This window comes from Nicotiana sylvestris, chromosome 1, assembly GCF_000393655.2.
Source record: "Nicotiana sylvestris chromosome 1, ASM39365v2, whole genome shotgun sequence".
NCBI classification, from domain to species: Eukaryota; Viridiplantae; Streptophyta; class Magnoliopsida; order Solanales; family Solanaceae; genus Nicotiana; species Nicotiana sylvestris.
The window spans coordinates 32400094-32425351 of NC_091057.1; the positions used below are offsets into that span (position 1 = coordinate 32400094).

The 25258-nt window shown below is 37.7% G+C and overlaps 3 protein-coding genes across 4 annotated transcripts; 1 reads left to right on the forward strand and 2 right to left on the reverse strand.

Annotated features, from left to right (window-relative positions):
- Positions 1-5319: 5319 nt before the first annotated feature.
- Positions 5320-5739, reverse strand: LOC138868351 (uncharacterized). The gene has a single exon (XM_070145902.1). The coding sequence runs from the start codon at positions 5737-5739 to the stop codon at positions 5320-5322; it is 420 nt and encodes a 139-aa protein (XP_070002003.1).
- A 7937-nt stretch (positions 5740-13676) lies between these two features.
- On the forward strand, positions 13677-14691 carry LOC104244035 (putative F-box protein At4g38870). The gene is made up of 2 exons (XM_070145908.1): positions 13677-13794; positions 14144-14691. The coding sequence occupies exons 1-2, from the start codon at positions 13677-13679 to the stop codon at positions 14689-14691; spliced, it is 666 nt and encodes a 221-aa protein (XP_070002009.1).
- A 1041-nt stretch (positions 14692-15732) lies between these two features.
- LOC104244020 (histone-lysine N-methyltransferase family member SUVH9-like) lies at positions 15733-23174 on the reverse strand. Of its 2 annotated transcripts, none has more exons than XM_009799322.2 (2): positions 20851-23174; positions 15733-16138 (listed from the first exon to the last, which is right to left on the reverse strand). In XM_009799322.2, exon 1 carries the CDS (start codon positions 22968-22970, stop codon positions 20922-20924), a length of 2049 nt encoding a protein of 682 aa, XP_009797624.1. In that variant the 5' UTR covers positions 22971-23174; the 3' UTR covers positions 15733-16138; positions 20851-20921. The 2 variants fall into 2 exon arrangements, with proteins under 2 accessions (XP_009797624.1, XP_009797631.1); XM_009799329.2 differs by having other exon boundaries at positions 15733-16256.
- Positions 23175-25258: the final 2084 nt, after the last annotated feature.

Here is a 25258-nt window from a genome sequence, read left to right on the forward strand (position 1 = left end):
TATTATTAAACATATTTGTTTTTGATTTCTAGGTTGATTTTGCGTTGTATTGGATTTTTGCTCCGGCATTTCGCCGTTGAAACGATGTCCCCCTTATTCGTGCGAGAAGAGGTTTAAAAGCGAAGGAGACTAATTAATTTGATGTAATTAATTCTGTAATGTCCCATCAAAAGATGACACTTGTACTTGTTAATCAATTTTAAAATTATTTTTATAACTTTCACTTGCCTTTAAGAGAGTGTGCACACTCTCTATGCCACGTCAGCACTTAAGGTGGTGTTTATTATACTTTAAAATAGTTCAGGGCGATAATAGGATCCCGAAAAGAAAAAATGTGCAGTTGGTAATATGGTCATAGGCCGGGGAGGATTTTATGCATTATCCCAATTATTTATATACTACTAAACTACTTATATACATCTAATCATTATAATTCTGAAGCAATGTCACTATATCTTTTCTGCAAAAAAAAAAACATATTTATTGTTAGGTCTAGAAATAAATTGTGATTGGTAGTTTGTGAGATATTAGAATAGAAATAACGGTATGAAGATATATTTGTAGGAAAGAAGCTTAAAGTTGTCATTTCACGTGGTCATAATTGTGATGTTCTTCGTGTAAAAAATATATCTACAACTTCTTAGGAGTTAGAACTTGAGACTCGTGACGACATTCATGCTTGATTTTTCAAGTTATTTCCTCAAATAAGTATAACGGTCATAAAAGGACTAGAATATAATTGGGAGCAATTAATATAATTAGGCTGCCGAGATCTTTTAGATCAAAGTCTTCCTTTATTGAATTAGCTAAACAAAATCAATATTCTTAATATTTTCACGCATTTAAATCTTTTTTTAATATTTTAATTTTATAATATAATTTTTGGACATCACGCGTACCAAAAGATTAGTACATGTAAAATATAAGGATTTAGCGGTATATAACATATATTGAATGCCTTTTGTCGGAGAATTTTTTTTCACCTTTTTCAAGTTTGAATATCATTGAAGAAATTTCTGACTTCGCTACTAATGTTATTGTCCAGTTAGCTTCCTCGTCATTATCCACCTCGTCATTATCCAATCAGGCTATGATGCGTCATAAAATAGCTTCTTTCGATATACTTGACTTGATTCTCCAGATTTCTTTTCACAAACTCAAGTTGATTCATTGCTTTAAATTCGAAAGGTTGTGTTGAAAGTCAAGGGAATTGATACAATTGTGTTTTAGAATATTCCATGAAATATAGCTAGCACTTATTATATACTGTAATATTTAAAATTAATTCTCCGGACAATAAATTAAAGGCTTTCGGCATTTTTTTCGTAGTTTTTATAAGGAAACCAAAAGGAAATAAAAAGTTTTGCCCTACCTACGTAGGTCTTTCCAACGAGGCATCTGTTGGGATAAAATAAATAATCCCGCCCAGGAATAATATCCACAGCAAATAATAATAACACAAGAGAGTAACAATGACACCAAATATTTTAGCGGGATAAAATACAATATCCGAGTGTAGCAATATTACCACTATAATATTACAACTCAGTAGTGTCAAGAGACTACTACAACTTTGAAAGAAATAACACTCTTTATATAAAACACCTCACTATAATATTACTATCACTCACTAGTTATCTCACAGACAACAATCTGTGGATTACTCTCTCTAACTTCTATTATTTCTCTCTTATTTTTGTATGTTTAAACCAAGAGGGAAGCATCTCTATTTATAGGTAAAATAGCCACCCTCTCAGCCAATCAAAATTGACTTTTGCATTGCAAATTGAAATCTTGATCAGCCGCCCATATGCAAATTTTCAAACAGCTTATTTTGTCCTCTCCAACTTTTCTATCTTATTTCCTTTAGTAAATGAGGTATGGACCCCACAAATCTCTCCCTTAATTTTGATTTTTCTTCTTCAGTCCAAGTCTTGTTTTCAATCTCTGAAAATCTTCAAACTTGAGAGGCTTTGTAAAAATGTCTGCAACTTGATCTTGAGACTTCACATATTTAAGCTCGACTTCCTTCTTGGTAATGCACTCTCTGATAAAGTGATACCTTGTATCTATATGCTTGCTTCTATCATGATACACTGGATTCTTCGCGAGTGTCTGTGCTGATTTGTTATCAATACAAATCTCTGTAACTTCCATTTGTGGCAAATTGAGCTCCTTTAATAATCTCCTAAGCCAAATAGCATGACAGGTACATGATGTTGCTGCTATATATTCGGCTTCACATGTCGAGAGAGTAACAATGGACTGTTTCTTTAAACTCCAAGAAATAACAGAATCACCCAAGAAAAATACAAAACCAGTTGTACTTTTTCTATCATCAATATCTCCCGCATAATCACTATCACAAAATCCCACAAGGTTGAAATCATTAGAAGAAGAATAAAATAACCCAAAATCGATCGTACCTTTTAGGTAACGAAGAATTCTTCTAGTGACCTTCAAGTGAGTAGAGGTAGGAGCCTCCATGAAATGACTTACTACTCCAACTGCAAAAAGTATATCTGGTCTGGTACAAGTCAAGTACCTCAAACTTCCCAAAAGACTTTTGAAGAATGTGGGATCCACTTTTTCTCCTTCATCAAACTTAGACAATTTTGTCCCACTTTCCATCGGTGTGTTCACGGGGTTGCAATCGAGCATGTTGAACTTCTTCAATATCTCCTTTGTATAGCTTTCTTGAGAGATAAAAATTCCATCCTCCATCTGCTTCACTTCTAGGCCCAGGTAATATGACATGGGCCCTACGTCTGTCATCTCGAACTCACGGGACATATCTTTCTTGAAAGCTTCAAACAAACTTGGGTTATTACCCGTGAAAATAAGATCATCAACATAAAGACAAACAATTAAGATATCTCCATTAGTATGAACTTTAAGGTAAAGAGCATATTCATGGAGACAACGAGTAAACCCATTGTCTTGAAAATACTTGTCGATGCAACTATTCCATGCTCGTGGGGCTTGCTTTAATCCATATAAAGCTTTCTTCAACCGCAACACTTTATCTTCATGGTTTTTGACCACGAAGCCTAATGGTTATTCAACATAGACTTCTTCTTCAAGATAGCCATTCAAGAAGGCTGACTTGACATCTAGTTGATGAATCTTCCACTTCATTTGCGCTGCCAAAGAGATCAGCAAACGAATAGTCTCCATGCGGGCAACAGGTGCATAGACTTCTTCATAGTCAATGCCTTGCCTTTGCTTGTAACCTTTAGCCACAAGTTGTGCCTTGTATCTCTCCACATCTCCATCAGCATTCTTCTTTGTCTTGTATACCCATTTCACTCCAATTGCTCGATGACCCTTGGGAAGAGTTGTTAACTCCCAAGTGTTGTTCTTCTCTATTGACTCAATCTCCTCCTCCATGGCTTGTCTCCACCTTTTGTTTGTAACAGCTTCATCAAAGTTCATTGGTTCACTGTCAGCAAAGAGATAACATAAAAAATCAAAATTAGTAACTTCTTCTATGTCCTCATAGAGCTCTTGAATGCTCCTTGTCTTTTGCGGTTGTTCATTTGAACCTTCTTGAGAAGAGGGAGATACAACATTTGTTGGATAAGAAGGTGGAGTTGTGTCTTGCACAGGTTCCACGGTCTCCGGTTCTTCTTCATCACCAAAGTATGGAAGAAAATCATATGAAGTTTCTTCCTCAGCTTCCCAATTCCATGCCAGTTCTTCATCAAATTCAACATCACGACTTACCACCACCTTACCGCTGTTTGGGTTGTATAGCTTGTAGCCTTTTGAACTCGTATCATAACCAACAAACACATGTTTGACACTTCGATCGTCAAGATTTGCTCTCCCTTGATGTGGCACATGAGCATAGGCTATGCTCCCAAAGATTCTCAAGTGCTTGACACTTCGCTTTATTCCACTCCATGCTTCTTGATGGGTTTGATCTCTAACATTTCTTGTTGGAGACCTGTTATTCAAATAAACTGCACAAGAAACAGCTTCAGCCCAAAATTCCTTAGGCATACTTTTAGCTTTCAACATACATCTAGCCATATTAAGAATCGTTCGATTCTTTCTCTCTGAAACACCATTTTGTTGAGGTGAATAAGGTACCGTTAGAGGGCAACGAATTCCATGAAGTTAATAGAAGTCATTAAATTCGTTTGAGGTGAATTCGCCTCCTCTATCGGACCTTAGAGCTTTAATTTCATAGCCACTTTCTTTCTCCACAAGTACTTTGAAATTTTTAAAAGCAGCAAAAGCTTCAAATTTTTGGTTCAAGAAATAAACACAAGTCTTTCTACTGAAGTCATCAATGAAAAGCAGAAAGTATTTTCTTTTACTAAAAGAAGGTGGATTGATTGGTCCACACACATCAGTGTGGACAAGCTGGAGCGGCTTGGTTGATCTTGACATGGCCTCCTTTGGAAAACTCCTCCTTGCATATTTTCCAAGAAGACAAGCTTCACACAATTGATTGGGATGGTTAATTGATGGTATCCCAAGCACCATGTTCTTTTCTCCCATTGATTTGAGCGCTTCAAAATTTAAGTGCCCAAATCGCATATGCCAACACCATGATTCATCTTGCACATTAGCCTTCAAACACTTTGCATCAATTGTTTTAAGATTCAGAGAAAACAATCTATTCTTTGCCATATGCACTTTAGTAATTAGAATTCCACTTGAATCTCTAAGCCAAAGATGCATATTTTTCATGTGGATGGCATATTCCTTTTCAAGAAGTTGGCCCAAACTTAAAATATTACTTTTTAATTTTGGCACATAATAAACATCTTGAATTAACTTGTGACTACCATCTTTACAGGAGATCAAAATCGTACATATCCCTTCGATTTGAACCTTTGAGGTATCTCCAAAGGACACATTACCTCTCACTATTTTATTGATCTCCACAAACTTCTCTTTGCATCCACACATATGATTGCTTGCTCCATTGTCCAAATACTACGAGCTGCAATCATCTCTATCTTCTTCCTTGAGTGCCATCAGTAACGTTGACTCATTTTCTTCTTTCTTGTCGTCAACAAGGTTAGCCTTTTCTTCAACATTGCTACGACATTCCCAAGAGTAGTGGCCAAATTTATGACAATTATAACATTCAATTTTTGACTTGTCATACCTTTGTCCATTATTTTCTTGGTAGTATCCACATCCTCTTCCTCCTCTTTGTCCACAACCACGACCTCTGAATGTTTGGTGGATTTTAACTTCATTGTTGAAGTTGTTACCATTACTTCTTCCTCTTCCATGACCTCCTCGACATCGGCCTCGTCCTCGTCCGTTTCCTCGATAGCTTGTTTCACCTCCATAATCCTAGAAGGATGCCTGAGTTTTAAGAAGTTGCTCTGATGGCACTTCTTGTCTCCTTTTGATCTTTTCTTCGTGGGCCTGTAAAGAACTTTCCAATTGCTCCACCATCATAGAGTCTAAATCTTTAGATTCCTCAATAGCACACACCACAAAATCAAATTTAGGTGTTAAAGTGCGAAGGATCTTTTCTACCACACGGACATCTTTTATGTTCTCCCCGTATCTTCTTAGTTGATTTACAACAGCCTTCACTTTTGAAAAATAATCCGAGATGCATTCGGATTCTTTCATTTTTAAAACTTCAAAATCAGTCCTTAGAGTTTGAAGTTTTATCTTTTTCACCTTGTCAACTCCTTGAAGAGAATTTTGTAAAATCTCCCAAGCTTCCTTTGAGGTGGTAGCATCTGCCACCTTTTCAAACATGGCATCATCCAAACATTGGTGGATGAGCGTGAGGGCTTGTTGATCCTTCTTCCTTGTCTTTGCCAAGACCTCTTTTTCATTTTGGGACAGAGCTTTCTCATTATCGGGTTTTGCATACCCTCTGTCTACGATTTCCCATACATCCTGAGAGCCAAGGATGGCTTTCATACGTAGACACTATTTCTTATAATTATTTTTTGTCAGACGGGGGTACTGAAAAGATAGCGGACCATTATTTGTCATGGCTCTGATACCACGTTGTTGGGATAAAATAAATAATCCCGCCCAGGAATAATATCCACAGCAAATAATAATAACACAAGAGAGTAACAATGACACCAAATATTTTAGCAGGATAAAATACAATATCCGAGTGTAACAATATTACCACTATAATATTACAACTCAGTAGTGTCAAGAGACTACTACAACTTTGAAAGAAATAACACTCTTTATATAAAACACATCACTACAATATTACTACCACTCACTAGTTATCTCACAGACAACAATCTGTGGATTAGTCTCTCTAACTTCTATTGTTTCTCTCTTATTTTGGTGTGTTTAAACCGAGAGGGAAGCATCTCTATTTATAGGTAAAATAGCCACCCTCTCAGCCAATCAAAATTGATTTTTGCATTGCAAATTGAAATCTTGATCAGCCGCCCATATGCAATTTTTCAAGCAACTTATTTTGTCCTCTCCAACTTTTCTATCTTATTTCCTTTAGTAAGTGAGGTATGGACCCCACAGCGTCCCATCACTGTTCGCTTCAGCTGCACGCCAAGGCGTCCAATTAAGAAGAAGATGAATTCTACGACAAGAAAACTGTCTATTCCTCAAGAAATCATCCAACCTGCAGCGACTTTCAATTCCAGTACAGGAGAAGTAAGATTTCTTCCCAACCTAAATAATGACTTTGTTCAGTGTAACTATTCATTAGGTTTTGAATCAGAAGAAAAGAATAAGTACAAAGTTCTTTTGACAACTAAGCATGTTCGAGAAGGGTATTGGATTTTAATTTTAGGTGTAGACAAATTATGGAGAGAGATTGAAATTAAAGTATTTCTCCTCGTGTTTTATGCATGCCTGGGGTGTGTATTAGTGGAGTTATTTATCGATTTGTTTACCATAAGGATAAACTTGCTATAGCTGCATTTGATGTTAAATATGAAAAATTCAAAATTATTGCATCTCACTCGGCATATGATTATCAGTTGATGGAGTTGAAGGGTAAACTAGCTGTCGTGCATTATGAAAAATGCACACATGGATACTTCAAAAGAAGAATGGAAGAGTCAATTCATGAAGTTTCCATGTGACGACATATATAGAGTTTGGTGCTATATCATCTTGTACGTTCCGTGATGGGGAGATTATATTCATTAGGAACTTAAGGCCGGAAAATATTTGTGTATGTTATAATATCATGGAAAAGAGTTTGAGAGTATTAAATACTATCAAGGAGCTTCCTAAAGAGAGATGCATCAGACGCTTTTATAGTTACGTAAAAAGTCTATTCCCCTTTAGCAAACTTGAAATACATGTTAGTTTAAACTGGAAGTCATTCTGACTTGTGTGTTCTTTTTCTTTGATTTTGGATAACAAGCCTATGAGATCCTACCTTTTGTGTTAAATTAGTCTCTCCATTGATTTTGAGTTTTGGATTTTTTATGGGATTCGGTTGAATATTTATTTTTTAGAATAATAAGTTGCGGACGAATTTATTTTCCCAAGTTGGCTACTTATAATCCTTTATGTTTAATAAAAGGTAGAGACAATTTCAATCAATACTATTAATTTTCTTTGCTGCTCTATCTCTTTTTTTTTTTAAAAAAAAAAAAACAACAGATTCTTAATTTTCTAAAGAACCTGCAGTAGACAATCAATCTCACAAGCTCAAGCAAGCTAAGAAAATTCTTTTCATATGTTATAGTTATCGGTTAGTCCTTCTATAACTTGTCTTATTAAGTTTAAAGCGTCAATCAAGCTACTAATTAAATGCCTTTTGAAAATTCTACCATTTAATTTGTTTATCAGGAGAGGTAACAATGAGTCAGAAACATGTCAATCATACTTGAGTTTAAGATTACAAATTTTACAAGATGTTTGAAGTATTTCTCTCTTTCTAATAGAGGCGGGGATGCAGCCTTATAACATCGGTTTCATTTGGATCTGGTACTTTAATTGCAGTGAATAAATCTATGTGTAGTAGTTCTGAGATCTCAACCCGTAATTTTAAAAATATAGTAGATTGAATGCTATAAGATTCAGATCATGAATTTGCATATGCCTTTTTACATAAATATCACATCTCCTTAAAGTCCAACCCTGAAAGAATTTATCTCTTTTTGCAATGAACCTTGATAGTGACTTGTAACAAGAGACTGAAGAGAATATGTTAACTTGCTAACCTCAAATTAAGTGTCATGTAAATCATACAATTCCAATTATTTTTCTAGCAATAAATATACTCACATTGAAAAGAGTTATCAAATCAGCAGTCCATATTTGCGAGCATTAGTCCCATTTAATTAGCTTAAACTAGCACGGGCACCACGATTATTTGTCAAGCCAATATTAAAGTACTTCCTCCGGTTCAAAATAAGTGATTTTCTAGTTGTTTTCATACATATTAAGAAATTCACCTTTTAACATTAATTAGCAATGAAATTGATCATATTAACCTTTACTATCTCTTTACATAAATACTCCTAACACATACTCCAACACTATTTACTTCAAGAGCAATGTAGGAAATAAATAATTAATTCATTCTTGAAATGAAAAAATCACTTATTTTGGACCACAAAAAATCACATATTTTGGACCGTGGGGAGTAGCTAATTTATCAAGTTAGCCGTCTATATTTGTCCAGTAAGCTGACATGTCATCGTCTATGTAAGCATTATGTAACTATCAAGTCATTACCACGTCATTGTCCATTTAGTTTCCACGTCATTATCCAATCAGCAGTTGATTCATCGCTTGTAAATGTTAAATGGTGTGTTTGAAAGTCGAGGGAATTTATACAATTGTAATACTACTTATTTAAAGAAACCAATAAGTAGAAATAGGTTTAAACATGAGACATCACATCATATATTATAATATTCCTTACAAGGTGTTTAAATTATGTCTACATTCACGCGAACTATTACGCAACGCCTTCCTGATATTCTTTGGAAGGGCAACGTAAGGCTAAACAACCGATGTCAGTGTGGTTGTTGTCCGCCAATGAGGTCCCCTCCGCACGCTAGACTAGATCGCCAGTGCCTTGCGGGAAAACCAATGTCACGAGCAATTGCGGAAGCTCAGAGAGAATTGGATTTTGAATGTTGATGATGATTTTATTGATGAATGAAAGCTGATTACAAAAGATGCGGTGTCGAGGGGGAGAGACACCAGTACAGAAAATTGATTGCTTGAAAATGTTTGATTGTTGATCCCCCCTAATAATGCTTAAAAAAATAAACCGAAGTTACATGACTTGCCCTAATAAAGCTGTAGAAACACACTGAATGAAAATGATGTAAACTAGCCTATAATTATAATGAAAAGGACTTAGTTTATTACAATGTAGGAACAAGTCCGGTGGCAGCAACTTTGTCTTGCGAGTCAGGGTCTGCCCGCGCGGTGTTGTTGGCGCGCGCGACACTTGTTGTGTTTGCCTGAGGCTGGGCGCTGGTGCTTGGCATCAGGGTTTGTGCACGAGGCGCTACTGGAATGGGCCTGTAGGTGTTGGCGAGGCATCAGGATCTGCGCGCGCGGCATTGTCAGTGCGCACGGCGCTGTTGTCATTGGCCAGCCGCGGGCGCTAGCGAGAGACATCGGTGGGGTGACAGAGGCACATGCGCGCTTGTCACTTGGCGTAGCCAAGACCACAGGGCCGACCATGGAGCTAGGCATTGTGAGGCTTGCTAGGCCGCCATGGGGCGCGACCAAGGGGTCATGGGGTGTGTCTGGAAAGCAACCCATGACATTCTCCCCCACCTGAGTTGGCACCGTCCTCGGAGCCATGTCAGGATGATGATGATGATTGTTCTGGTGGTTGATGGTTGGGAGGTCTGCGCCCCTCTGTTCTTTGAGCTTGCTTTGGTAGCGATGCAATGATTTCATGCGGCTGACATGAAAGACTGAATGGTTCTTCCACTAGGATGGGGTTTTCACCTGGTATGTGGACTTCCCAATGCGTTTTTCAATGGGCAGGGGCCCGATGTATTTTTGTTGCAGGCGAGGGTCATGGGTCCTCTCTACAAACAAGTATCGTTTTGGGATGCATAGCATTACTTTGTCCCCTGCTTGATGATGGGCAAAGCAAAGATTATGTTCGGTGAACCTTTTTGCCCGCTCTTGGGCTTTGACGAGATAGCTCCGCACTATCCCCATGTTGCGCTCCCATTCGCTCGAGAAGTTGGCAGCTCGAAGAGATTTCGGCATGGTTGATGCATTCACTATTTGCGGGAGAAGCGGTTGTTGTTCGGTAACAATTTCAAAAGGGCTTTTGTTTGTATGATTGCTCTTATGAGAATTGAAACACAGTTGAGCAGCATCCAAGAGCTTCACCCAATGCTTCTGTGACCTGGTTGCAAAGTTGCGGAGATATTCCTCCAGCATGTCATTGAATCGACCTGTCTGGCCATCCGATGGTGGATGGATGTCTGAGTTGTGACTCAATGTCGACCCAAAGCACCTGAAGAGATGGGTCCAAAAGTTGCTAGTGAAGTGTGAGTCACGCCCACTAACAATGTCTTTGGGCAGGCCCCAATGTTTGACAATGTGCGAGAAGAAGAGTAGAGTTGTATCTTCTGCTGAGATGTTTTGCAGGGCTGCTATGAAGGTTGCATAGTTTGAAAACTGATCTATGACAACCAAGATGGATGCAAGATTACCGACTTGGGGCAATTCCGTGATGAATCTGAGGGAAACACTTTCCCATGGTCTATGTGGGACATGTAATGGCAGCAAGGGTCCTGTCTATGATGAATGATCCGACTTGTCCTTGTGGCATGGCTGACAAGTCTTCACACGTTGAGGAGCGTCACCAGTCTTTTGAGGCCGATGGCATGATGGCTGATTGTTAATGCGAAGGGTAGCCAGAACCAGGGGTTCATATCTATTGACTACCTTCTCCAACTGCATGGCCGAGATGTTTCCTGCGGCCATCTTTATAGTAAAGCATGGTATAGTGCAGGGCTTGGTCCCGTTTTCTCCCATCATCAGAAGCATGTTGGCATATGGTACCGGTATGGTGTTGGTTTGCCTCATGAACTCCAAACCCACTATTATGTCGAAGTCATCTATGATTGTGATATGCAGGTCGATGCTTCCTTTGTATGGGCCAAGTTTCACTAGGACATCTATAGCTGTTCCACCCAATGTCTGGGGTGGCGAGTTGATTGCCTTGACGCGGCCTTTACTATTTTGCACAACTAGACTCAGGCGCTCTACCTGAGTTGAAGCCAAGTAGTTGTGGGTAGCACCCATGTCTATCAATGCGTGAATGGGCTTGCCGTTCACTTTCAATTCAACGAACATTAGGGTCCTTGCTTGTTTAGGAGGCCTCTCGTCCATCTTTTCCTTCTATTTCTTGGTGGTTGGGCCTGAGATTTTCTTAAGAGGACATGCACTGGTCCCCACTAATGCATGTGGGATAGAGCCAACAATTGCATTGAAGGCGCCTACCTGGTCTGCTTCTGATGTGTCTGATGCATCTGACTTATCCTCGACAGTTTGATGAGCATTGATCTTTATGTTGGGATATTCATTGTTCCAATGTGCCCTACCGCAATGACGACATTCTGAGGGAGGCTTTCTCCCTGATTGTTGTTGATGGTTGCAGCACTGTTGCTGCTGGAGGGAGGAGTCTTAGTTTTGGATGCACTCCGATCTCCTCCACTTTTGCTTGGGCCACCATTGCTGGGATGGTTCGCGTTGAATCCCCCTCAGACAGGCAGTTGGGGCCTGTCGTTCTGAGTTCCCAAGTGATAATCGCCAAGGCATTTTGCAGCTTGAATGACCTTGGTCAGGGTGTCTATCCGTTGTTTCTGTAGTTCCATACGAGCATGAGGTTTCAATCCTTCTATGAATGCGAAGAGTTTGTCTTTGTCCCCCATGTCGCGTATGTTTAGCATGAGTGCGGAGGATTCGCGCACGTACTCCCGCACTGACCTGGTGTGGCGGAGCTCCCGTAGCTTTCTCCTTGCATTGTATTCCACATTTTCGGGGAAGAACTGCAAGCGTATGGCTGCCTTTAATTCATCCCATGTTTAGAGAGTATCTTCACCGGCCTTGATGGCTTCGTATTTGACCCGCCACCAAAGTTTGGCATCGCCCTGAAGATACATGGCAGCAGTTGCTACCTTTTTGGATTCTTCCAAATGACAAATTTTCCACTTCCTTAGCATCCTGAGATTCGTCGTATGGTTTTGGCTCCGGTATCTTAAGTTTTTGTGGAATGGGGGTGATGCTTGCTGCACCCTTGATGTGGTTGTCGCCTCCTCGAAGTAGGCTCTATAGGGAAGCATTGACAACGTTGAGCTGGCCTGTCAAGTCATCTATAGTTTGCTGCATGGCAGTTAGTCTGTCTGCCTTTTGTTCCTGATGGGCTAAATCGTCGGCACGCTCCTGTTGGAGGTCCTCAAATTTGCCATGAATATTGGCAGTTTCAATGGCTGTCGTTTGCCGGTCATCCTCAGAGTCGCAACTGATGTTTGCAATGTCATTTTCCGCCTGCCGCATTCTGTGGTCCAGGTCATCCAACCTTTGCACCAGGTTGTTGTTTTGATCAGGCACCATATCCACGATGGGTCGTAATCGGTCAACTGTCTCTTCTAGGGATGCTAGGCGCTCCCCATGATTCACTATGGTCAGAAATGGTGATGATGGCAAATGTGTTCCCTCGTCCGATGTCGAGCCTAGGCTTTGATACCAACTGTTATGCAACGCTTTCCTCATGTTCTTTGGAAGGGCAACGTAAGGCTAAGCAACCGATGTCAGTGCAATTGTTGTCCGCCAATGAGGTCCCCCCCCCGCAAGCTAGACGAGATTGTTAGTGTCGTGAGGGAAAACCAATGTCACGAGCAATTGCGGAAGCTGAGAGAGAATTGGGTTTTGAATGCTGATGATGATTTTATTGATGAATGAAAGCTGATTACAAAAGATGCGGTGTCGAGGGGGAGAGACAACAGTACAGAAAATTAATTGTTTGATCCCCCCTAATAATGCTTAAAAAAAATTAACCAAAGTTACATGACTTGCCCTAATAAAGTTGTAAAAGCACACTGAATGAAAATGATGTAAACTAGCATATAATTACAATGAAAAGGACTTAGTTTATTACAATGTAGAAACAAGTCTGATGGCAGTAACTTTGTCTTGCGGGTCAGGATCTGCGCGCGCGGTGTTGTTGGCACGCGCGACACTTGTTGTGTTTGCCTGAGGCTGGGCGCTGGTGCTTGGCATCAGGGTCTAGAGTCTATGCGCGAGGCGCTGCTGGAATGGGCCTGCAACTGGGCGCTGCCGAGGCATCAGGATCTGCGCGCGCGGCATTGTCAGTGCGCGCGGTGCTGTTGTCATTGGCTAGCCGCTGGGCACTGGCGAGAGGTATCGGTGGGGCGACAAAGGCACATGCGCGTTTGTCACTTGGCGCAGCCAAGACCACAGGGCGACCATGGTGCTAGGCATTGTGAGGCTTGCTAGGCCGCCATGGGGCGCAGGGGTCATGGGGCGTGTCTGGAAAGCAGCCCACGACAGATTAAACATGAGAGTATAATATTCCATAAAATATTACTTAGAATATAATACACCTATTAAAAGAAACAAAAAGGTAATAAAAGTTTTGGAATAGGGTTAGAAATAGGGTTTTTTCCAGAGCAAAACTAAGGCATCGACATCATCACTATTCTCTTCAGCCGCGCGCCTTCAACAATCAACAAATGGAGAAGAAGAATTTTGCAGGAAGAAACTCGTCAATACCCCGAGAAATAATCTTTGAAATATTCTCGTGGCTTCCTGCTAGATCTGTAATGCGTTTCAAGTGTGTTGCCAGATTCTGTAATTCCTTTATATCAGAGGCAAACTTTGTGAATATCCATGCACGTCGCTCTATATATGACCCGTCCTGGTGGAACAAAATTCTTTTTGCGCGAAAAGAAATCAGTTTTTTATACTATTGAGCCAAAAGAAGATGGAAAATACTTTGCCACCCTTCTTCAAATTGGGAGATTTGATGAACTCTACAACCATGCTCCTGTGAATTCTCGTTTGGATTAAGTTAACGGTTTATTTTGCTTATGGGGACCATCATCTGTGGAACCTGCAGCGATTTTCAATCCCAGTACAGGAGAAGTAAGACTTCTTCCCAACCTAAATAAAGATTTTGCTTGACGTAGCTATTCATTAGGTTTTGAAGCAGAAGAAAAGAAGTACAAAGTTCTTTTGATAACACAGCATGTTAAAGAAGGGTACAGAAAACAGTTGATTTTAACTTTAGGCATAGACAAATCATGGAGAGAGATTAAAAGCATCTCCCCTCATGTTCTAAGCAAGCCCGGGATTTGCATTAGTGGAGTTATATATAGGTTTGCTTACCATAATGGACGTGCTATAGCAGCATTTGACGTTAAATCTGAAAAATTCAATACTATTATTGCATTGTGGAATGCATATATCTGGGAGAATGATTACAAGTTGATAGAGGTGAAGGATAAATTAGCAGTCATTGGTTATCAAAAATACAGACGCGGATATATCCAATTGTGGATTTTAGAACAGAGACCAGTAGAAGAATGGGAGACTCTTGAAATTCCTTTTCCTTCATTATTGAACGACATACGGTCTCGAGTTACATCAGCGTTCACGTCTTGTGATGGGGAGATTGTATTCATCTTGAACATAAAACCAGGTACGTTATGGATAATCTTTCAGCCTTTCTTCCTTGTGGTGAACTAGACCTGCAATTGTTTGAGACAGGTAGAAATAAAAGAGATAGGTCACCTTTGTTATGGATAAGCTAATCAACAATATACAAGATGAGGTTTCATAGATTATGCTTTTTGTTGACGATATTATGTTTAAAAAAACAAGGGTGTCAATCAAAAGTGTAAACTATCCAGAAGCACTGTGGAGAGAAGATCTTAAAAATAAGTAGAACATGTGCAGTGCAAGTTTGTGCAAGTTTATGCAAGTTTATTCAAGATAAAGAGTGAAAGCAGATGCAGTTATTGTGCCTAAATATAGACAATTTAGATATTTACGCTCGTTGTTTCTGCAAAATGAAATTATATATAAAGATGTCATATAGAATCAAAATCAGATGGTAGAACTGGAGACGTGATATACGGGTGTTTTGTTATAAAAGTATGCCTACCAAAGTGAAAGGTAATTAAGTTCTACAGAACAGTTATAAGACCAGTATTTAGCAATACTATATGAGAGTGAATGGTGGGCCGCTAGAATTCAACGCATCCAGAAGATAATGTCATAGAGATGTGGATATTGAGGTAGATATGTCATCATATAAGATTATACAAAATTAGAAATGATCACATTTGCAATAAGGTTCAAATAGCATATATAGAGGATAAAATAACCGCTTGAGATGGTCAGTCATGTCTGCTGTCGTACACCAAATGCTAAAAGACTAAAGATACCTTCAAATAACTGATTGAGCTTCTCCTATCCAGTATAAAATCTTACACTCAATGCATCACAGCTCAAGTATATGAAATAACTTGGCTAAATCAAAGCAAAATGAGTTTAGTTAGGGTATACCAACAGGGTAAACAGCAACATGAGAAAATACAGGCTTAAGAAAAAGGAAGGATTCAATCATTTAAATGAAACTTGCATTGCCATATTCAGTGGGAAATTTTGGAAGCAACATATTTGATGTGCCTCTTTTGATCCTTTCAAAATCCCAGCATCCCTAATTTGACGCATTGGACCGCATAATAGGTGCTTCCATCTTTAACTAGAAAGAGAACAGGCAAAAGCATTTGAACTGCACTCTGGATATCCATTAGCACGATATAGATACAATCTTCTGTACAGAATAAGCAGTTTGATCTTCATATATACAAGCTATTACTACAACCTATTAAAGTTCTAACGATCAAGAACATCAGTAGCAGACCAGCTCTATCAAGGAGATGATCGGTTAAAAGGGTTCCTTCCAAAGGCGGATAGTGAAAAAATGCAATATCGCTTTCTTCATTCTTCTAGCTAGTCATTGAACACCATGCTATCTACAATATAGGATCGACAAACTGATGAAAGAACAGCAACAGGAGCAACTTGTTTCAGGAACCTGATGATGTAGTCTAGACTGTGTCATCAAGACAGCAGGATTATAATGAAAAGGAAACAGGATAACAGTTAGCCAATACTCGCCCTTCATCTGCATGAGATAAAATATTAGTTAGAGTCAGCAGACGGTTAGGCAGCAAGCTGCTTTGAGAGACAACTGTAGGCCGATATCTTCATAATCAAAATCTTTTCCCTAGCAGGTTGCTTCCCTGACAAAACAAAGGTATCAGCAGTATGCACAATGATTTCCAGAACCAGTAACTACCGCATCAGTTAATCAGTATATTATGAATTTCAGTTAAGCAAACAACAAATGGAAGTGGATAAAATCCTTTAAGTAGAACTGAAAGGGTATATGATTAAAAATAAAAACTCTGAAAGAGCATATGGTAACTAGACTGACAGAGATTGATAACTATGATTTCCAGCTCGAAAAAGGAGGACACGTGATATTTTTTAAAGAAGAGAGGAAAGGAGTGTGATCTCTGGCTAATATTGTATGCATTGCAAGAAGCAACAAGGATGACCTTCTCCATGATTTAGTTCAACAGCACTAAATTAAAAAGTAGGTAAATTCAATATCACATCTTGACTGCAGGCATCAGCTAATACAATATAAACAACGCTGACGGGTCATGGTCACATAGTCCAAAATGAATACATCAAAGCTCCTTTTATCAAATGGACAAACAATCATTTGAGACAAAACATAAATGCAACGCATGGAGCCAATGTTTCCCCCAATAAGGACAAGATTCATATTCAAAATCCCTGGAGGTGCCAATCGTAAGCAGTTTCGTTTACAGTCAAAAACAAGAGAGAGAGAGAGAGATTCGACATGACAGGAGGTGCCAGTACCCAACAAAGTTCAGCTCCGGACACCTTACAGGGCAGCAAAAAGTAAAAGACAAAACTACCAGCAAGCAAGTTTAATTTATCATCAAACAAAATAATTCAAGATAAATTGAAAGAAATAAAGAAGGAAAAAACAGAAAAGGGAAGATCATACTGTTTCTGTGTGTTAGTATGACAAGAAGCATTACTCTACCTTGACAAAAGTAGCTATTACTTCTTTTTACAACTGAAAATTCCCAAAGACCAGTTGGCAAACGGTTCAAGACCCGCTCCGTCTAACCTTCTCCATTTAAATACCACTCTTTTGTTGGCAGTAGAGTTCGAACACAGGAAATGAGCTTAACCCACACATCATGGTTTGCGCTAACTCCGGGGATAATTATATATTACTAATACATTAACAAATATTTCTAATTCCTAGATTTGTTGATATTATAGTTTATCCATAATCTACCACTTATGTGAGCTTCCTACTATTGAAACTTTCAATCAATAAGGGTCATTTGGTATGAGGTATAAGAAGGTATAGAGGTGGTATAAAAATTTAATACCACCTTAATACTATGTTTGGTTAGCAAACCATGTATAAGTTATCCCGATGTTAACTTTAACACCGGGATAACTTATACCTTATAAAGGGTGGGGTAATTAGCACCGGTATAACTTATACCTTCTTCTTAGAAATTATGCAATTGTCATTCTTAATACAACATACCAAACAGTGAATAAACAACAATCCCAGCATAACTTATACCGGCATAACTTATACCGGCATAATCCGTATTCCAACCAAACGACCCCTAAAAGATAAACTTACCACTTATCAACATGTAATACAATTCTTATAAAGAGCATTTATTAGAGGCAGAATTAGAATATCAAGATAAAAGTTTTCAAATATACATGGAGTTGTCAAAGAGTCCAAAAAACGCAAAAATGTATCATGATATCTAGTTTGTTCCCCTGCACACAAAGTATAGATTTTGTAGACATTTAAACTTTATGAAAGAAATGTAACTTGAAGGCATTCGTCTATTTTTTGAGTAAAATCTTTTCAAAACTAACCAAAACAGGAAGAGGATCATATAAAATGGAATGGTAAGAATAGTATTTAGCAACCATATACATGTGCACACTCATACCTCATCAAGCAAAGAATCATATAATTGATGTTCACTGAAGTAGGAAAACAAATAATTATGTATCGACCTCTATGGATGGGAACTGGGTGAGGTGGGATAGGAAAAGGCTTGATCAAACTCTTAGTTGTGAACCGCCAGGATGGAAAAGAATTCATTATCTTCAATGAGAGCGAAGAGCTAGGTGCACTATTTAAAACTTTTCAAGTTTAAGATTTTTACTTATATATCCTAGCGATATTCTCTTAATGTCTTGCTCCCTCCATTTCAATTTACGTGACGTAAATTGATTCAGCATGGAATTTAAGAAAAAATAGAAAACTTTTGAAACTTGTTGTCTTAAAAGCTTAAAGGATAAAAGCTCTTTTAAGGCTTCAAGTTGTATGGATATAAAAGTCGGGTAACATGGGCAAAAGAAAAAGTTTAAAGTTACTACCGAGTTTGACTCGACACGAAGTTTAAGAAGAAAAAAAAAAGACTTTTAAAACTTGTTATATTAAAAGATTAAAGTGTAAAAGCTTTGTGGGGCCATAACATTTATGTGGCTATAAAAGCTTTTCATTAAGGGTAAAATGGGTAAAATTGAAAGTTTAAAGTTAGATTGTTTTCAAATATAGAAACGCGTTATTCTTTTAGAACGGATTAATATGGAAAGTGTGTCACATAAATTGAAACGGAGGGAGTAAATTTTTTCCAAATAGAGAAATGTGTCATTCTTTTTTAAATGGAGTAATACGGAAAGTGTGTCACATAAATTGAAACTTAATGAGTTTATTCTGCTGTTCATTTATAATAATTGATGTTTCTTCAAATGTTAATTTAACCATCTAATGAAAACAATGTTATTGGCCGGCGATATACAATACCTAATTTGGAAATTCAATAAACAATTAAAAATGATGAAAAAAGGACTAAAAATTAATGGAAAGAAGAGAATCAGCAAATTGGGCCAGGACAGGGCAAAGTTGGGCGAGGTGGAGTGGGGCGTTAGCAGGGAAAGCATCCCAGCTGATTCTGCGCCATTGCCTTACATATCCTCCTTTAATGGTGAGGAATAAATTTTACTCTTTAAACTTGACTTTGTTTGTAAAGGTGCTACCTAAGGAACGGTTTTTTCATAAAGATTTAAGTGAGTCTCAAGACAAGTTCTTCCCCCCACCCTCTTTCTCTTCTCGTACATGACCACCACTTAAGAACGCATAGTCCCATGTAATTAAGCCACTACGTAACTGTCCAATCAGATCAAGGTACTTTTAGTCAAAATCATTTGAGCATTTCCTAAAAGAGAAAATTAACAATGAGATATGCAAAATATTCATAATCATAGCTCATGTTACAATTGGCACTTGGACACCAACAGACAGTATTCCGTTGTCCATTTGATCCCGTTAATATTTAACTTAGTTATAGTACTACCATTGTTTCAATACTTGACCAATTTTCCATATAAATAGAAGAAAATTTCATCAGTATAGCTGCCTCCACTGTGTACATACTTGACCTACTTCCCCCTAAATTTCATTCCCAAAATAAAACTTCCCCTTGAACGTAACTTTTTTTCCCCATAATTATATCAAGCTTCTTGATATCTTCTCAACTAAATATTCTATTTTTCCACATTTCAAAACCTCATTTTTAACCCTCTTTTTCCAACTCAAAATAATAAATTACACTCTAAGAGGATGTGCGATAAGCTCAAGCACTAGTATTTTTTGGCTTACTTATGCATTTGGTAAACCTCAAAAGTGCTTGTAAGTCATAAGCTGGTCACCTCTAACTTATAGTCTTTACAGTTTATAACCACTTCTGAGTTCTGATCTTACAGGATTTTTATTATTTTATCCCTAATTAACTTTTAATACCAAAGTACCCTTCCTAAAAGAAAACCCCTAACTCCCTCTGTGTGTGTGTAGAGAGAGAGGGGGAGGGGGGCACTTCAGTCATCTTAACAAAAAAAGTGCTTATTATCAGTTACAGTACTTTTAATCAATCATGTAACCGCTTATTATAAATCAACTTTAGTATTTAATGCATACTAGTTTTAATTGACTAAACCAAACGGGCTCTAAATATAATAGCTAGTTTAACATTTTTTTTAATAATAGTGGCATCCACACTTCGAGTAAACTAAGTAGTGTTTAACTTTGTCCACTAAGACTAAGGTAGAAAGGAAACAATCTAGCGTTTTTGTTTCTGGTCTCCCTTGATTTTCACCAACTTTATTGACCTCACACCCTTGGCTGTAAAAAATAAAAAGAAGCTCAACTATTATGGGACGAGAGAATACTTCTTAGCAGTTATTTGAGGAGTTCTTTAGACATGGAATCTGAAGAGGAAGATATCTACCAGGGGAAAAGCACAGCAAATCAGAAACAAAATCATCCTCTGAATCATTAAAAAGGCAATCAAGGATGGGAAAGGGAATTCCTATTAAGCAGCATGAAAAGAAGTTCAAATCCATTAAACAAGCACAGTAAGATGCATTCAAACTGCATATAGTATATTTAAAAAACAAAACAAAAAACTCAGGGAAAGCAATTGGAGTCCCAACCAGCTTTTGGCGACACATCCAAAAGTTGCCAAAGCTAGACAATTTTAGGACTGCCCCAATTGTAATAAAATCAGTCTCATCAATTCCAAATTCTGAGGGCTTAAAACAGCTTCTAAAGAGAGATTCAGAATAAAGGCCATAACTAGCTAGAGTAACAACTGACAACCAATACCAGTACAAACTGATTAGAAAACATGCCGCTCAACGCCATTACAGTTTTGAGTTTAACAGAAATTATTGACTGAATGTTTTAATTACCTCAGCAAATGATGTACCAGAAATGGTTCTGCTGCATCATGTTCAAAATTGCATCAACTCCTACAAGTTAGTCAATTACAAATGGCAAGCTTCCCTGTCCATTCATCTGCTACCCCATAATCAAGACTGATCTCCCTAAGAGGAGGGATATTCTCCATTGCAAAGAGCATCAGGTGGGGGAAAGATACATTGTTGTGATCATAAAGCACGGGCTGCACCAACACGTTGGGGCTTGAACTGTGACTCATATAACATGCTACGTTCCTCATTCTAGACACATCCATCGCGAAATCCAGAGGAGGAATGGAGGGGTATGCTGGCCGCACATAGTCAGGATATATTTGGGACAAATCTCCCCATTCTGCCCACCTCTCAGGAAAGCGATTTGGATAGACTAAACTATCACCATTCATTGTAAAAATTTGGGCTTGCTCTCGTGTGAGTACGACCCCAGTAAATTCACAGATGAAGGACCCAGCTTGGATCAAGTCCAATGACCTAACTCCCCAACCAGTCTCTCTAGACCGAAACACTTCAAATCTGTGCCTCAAACCCTTTTGACTCACTCGATTCCGGCAAGTTGGAGGACACTGACAATGTGGTCCACATTCAAACACTAACGGTTTGCCTCTCACCAATATCCCATTATAATCATAGGCAAATTGGCCACCATTTCTCATAGCACAAAAACAATTATCCACACACCCATTAACGCACTCACAGCCATTTCCACTGCCCACATTCTGGTACACGTACGGAGGAAAAACAGTCTTCAACAGATAATCAAAGTAAGCAGGATCATGATTATCATCGATATCATTGAAAAGAAATACCGGCACGTTTTCTTTTTTCCTCGATATATCTAGACTAACATACCCCGTAGGCCTTGCCACCAAAGGTCTAATCCTAAGATTCTGCGCAAACCTAAGAATGGCACTTCCCAACTCTTCCTGATTCTCAATCCTAACAAGCTTGTACTTATACACTCCAAATCCAGACTTCCCAACATCAAACCAACATTCAACAATTCTATACAATCCATCATACACATAAACTTTACCACTAGCACTACCTTCGTACTTAAAGCCGCGAATTACCCTTACCTCAATTCCATAGTGCATACTCCGCTCCAACGCCAAATTTCCACATTCCAGCTTCTGATGCATACATTGCCTCGACAACTTATCCTGTCCACCATGCCCGGTATATATAATCACATCTCCACCATCCTGATCATCCTCGTATCCACCCGAAACAATCACACTAGTAGCAATCGGCTCCCTATTTGAGCTCTGACTCGCGGGGACATAATCAATGCCAGCTTGAACCTGCCCATGTAAACCAACAACACAAAGCTCCATCCTGAAAAAGAACACATCACCAATAAACACCCCCGGGATCGCCCCAACAATTCGCTTATCGCGATTCATCCATAACCCGTGTTCTCTTAAAACCTGACAAGCCTTCAAATCACCTCTAGTCTTCCTATGAGGCACCACACTCATGTTATTCTCATCGTCCACCATCGCTAAAACACGTAATGAATCATACAGCATTCGAGTTCTCCTAACAGCATCACGAAAATAACGTTGATCTTCAGGTTTAAGATCTGTAACCCTAACTAATTCAGATGATCTTTGTTGATATTTTCTTCTAGGAATTACCATTTCCGAAACCTGATTATCCTCATTATTAACCGGAACAATGGCACGTGAATTATCCAGGTCCACCTCGACGTCACGGGTATCATCATTCTCAGGGTCAGCAACAATCTCAATATCTCCGTAACGCTGCATTCGTTTAGCAAAAGCTTCACGAAACAGCTCAGAAATTCTGTTATACTCAGAATACACATTTGTTTCATTAGACCCAGATGGGTTTTGTTCAGATGTAATAATTGAGCTGTGTGATAGTGAATTAGGAGTGAAATTGGAGTTGAAATTGGGAGTATTAGGGTTGGAGAAAAGAGGTGGGGTTTGAAGATCAGCTTGAGTAAATTCATCCAGTGGTTCAAGTTTTGGTTCAATTTTGGGGGTAATTAACGGAGTTGGAGAATTAGAGGTTAAATTGGTGGATTCAGGTTGAAGATTAAGGTCTTGAAATGGGACAAGAGAACCCATTTTCTCTCTCTCTGTGTGGAGAATCAACAAAGAATTTTTGTGGGGTTTTCTTAGGACATGAAAAAGGAGAGAGAAAGTTGTTTAGGGGTTTGAAGAGAGGTTGATAAACAGAGGTTTTGTTCATGGAAATGGAAAAAAGGGACTTAGGGAGGAAGAAGAAGAAGAAGAAGAAGAATTCATGAGTGGATTATGGCAATATGGACAAAATTACAAAAATATTGGGAGTAAATAAAAATAATACTGGGGACAAAATTTATATTTTTGTTATAAATTTAAATTTCATAAATGGTAGAAAAAATTTATATTTGTTGACCAAAAAAGGTTAGCGTTCACGCAAGATCCGAGAAAGGGTCGCATCTTGAGTAGTGTGATGTAGACAGCATAAACTAATGCAAGTATCAGTGGCTACTTTTATGACTTTAACCCATAATCTATAGGTCATACGGTGACAAATCTTCTTTTTTATTTTTTGAGGCAGGTAAGCAAAGGTAAATCTATAATTTAAATTAAATTATTTGAGTATAATATTACCACAACAAATTGATTAATTGGGTTTTAAAATATATTATTTTTACATAAGAATTAAGCTAAAGCCAGTAGGTTTGGATGAACTCATAATTTGTACTAAGTCCACTTCGGAAAGTGAGAAAAATTATGGATGGGAAAATTCTTTAGTATTCGCACCAATTAAACACTCCCTTCAGTCCACAATAAGTGATTTTTTGGTCTTTTTTTATGGTCCAAAATAAGTAATTTTTTCAGATTTCAAGAATGAATTAATTATTTTTTTCCTTCATTATCCTTGGAGTAAACAGTGTTGGAGTATGTGTTAGGAGTGTTTATGTGAAGAGATAATAAAGATTAATATGGTCAATTTTATTACTAATTAATGTTTAAAATATGAATTTCTTAATCTGTGTGAAAACAGCCAAACTTATTATGGATGGGAGGGAGTAATACATAATGTACTTTAATATAAATGAAAACTTTTATGACCACATAAATTTTATAGCATATTTAAGACCACAAATTTTAAAAGTCTCGTACCACACAAATGATATGACCTATTCAAACTCGCAAGTTTCAAAAAAATTAATTTTTTTCTTAAATTATGTTTTGAATCAAACTACTTAAGGTAAATTAACGAATGAAGAATTATACAATATATATTCATATTTTAATTTGTAGCTTCGAAATTATATTTTATGGAATGGAATGTTGAATTTGATTTTATGGTAAAATAGATATATCTTATAATATTAATTTTTTCGTAGAGTTTGACTTTTATGAGAACCCCTTAACCAGGAAAGAAAGTACAAAAGCTAGTGGATTTAATAAATATTTAGGCTCACGAAATGGGGTTTTTAGAATTTAAAGTACAGCTTATGTAATGGAAGCAACGAGTGGGGGAGTACATGAAAAGATTTGTACGTTTGACCATTTGAATTTGGTACAATAAGCATATAAGAATTCTACTATATGTAGATTTTCATGTACGTTGAGTTGAATTTTACTATTTGTAATTTGTCAAAATTATAAATATTTGATTTAAAAATTCTAAGGATTAATATTTTAGAAGATTTTGTGTTTTGAATAAAAGTTTTACCATCATTTAGAATAATATAACTTATTAAGCACTTCATATGTGAAAACTTTTAAATAATTCTATAATGTATTTGCTTGATTCTATATAACAGGCAAACCGGCCCGGGCCCGGGCCTAAACGAGCCTCATGAGTCGGTCCTAAATAGGCTGATACTTCGTGGGCCGGGCTTAAAATACAATAGAATCACTTTCTAAAGTACATTAAGGACAATAATTGATTGAATTACAATGAATGGTTTTCTTTGTAGTGAATTTAGTTCAAATCCTTTATATCGAACAAATATTGAGAAATAATATTTTTTTATTTTAATGTAAAATTGAATCATATTACATGTGTGTTTAATGTTAATTCATAGATTTATTTGAAGAAATTTGCCACTACTAGAAACATGTGTATTTCACAGATATCCTTGAGAAATGTGCTTGTAGAAAAATATTTCTAACAGATTTTTATCGAAAATTCCATATTATTGATAACGTTCAAACAAGAATAATCGTGAAGAATCTACAGATTTCTAGTACTAGTTGTCAAAACTCTAAATAAATGAAAAATAAAAAAAAATGTCTTGACAGTTTTATCTCGTCATCCTCCTTCCTATGGAGACGGATCTAGAATGAATTTAATTGGTTCAACTGAACATATTACTTTCAATTTGAATTATTTATATATTTACTTTGAATTT

Bases quoted from the DNA above. Each gene is read 5' to 3' on its own strand.
- LOC104244035 (XM_070145908.1), top strand. From the start codon at position 13,677: ATGGAGAAGAAGAATTTTGCAGGAAGAAACTCGTCAATACCCCGAGAA. The intron at 13,795-14,143 runs GTAATTCCTTTA...GCTATTCATTAG, and splicing joins CAAGTGTGTTGCCAGATTCT to GTTTTGAAGCAGAAGAAAAG.
- LOC104244020 (XM_009799322.2), bottom strand. From the start codon at position 22,970: ATGGGTTCTCTTGTCCCATTTCAAGACCTTAATCTTCAACCTGAATCC.
- LOC138868351 (XM_070145902.1), bottom strand. From the start codon at position 5,739: ATGTTTGAAAAGGTGGCAGATGCTACCACCTCAAAGGAAGCTTGGGAG.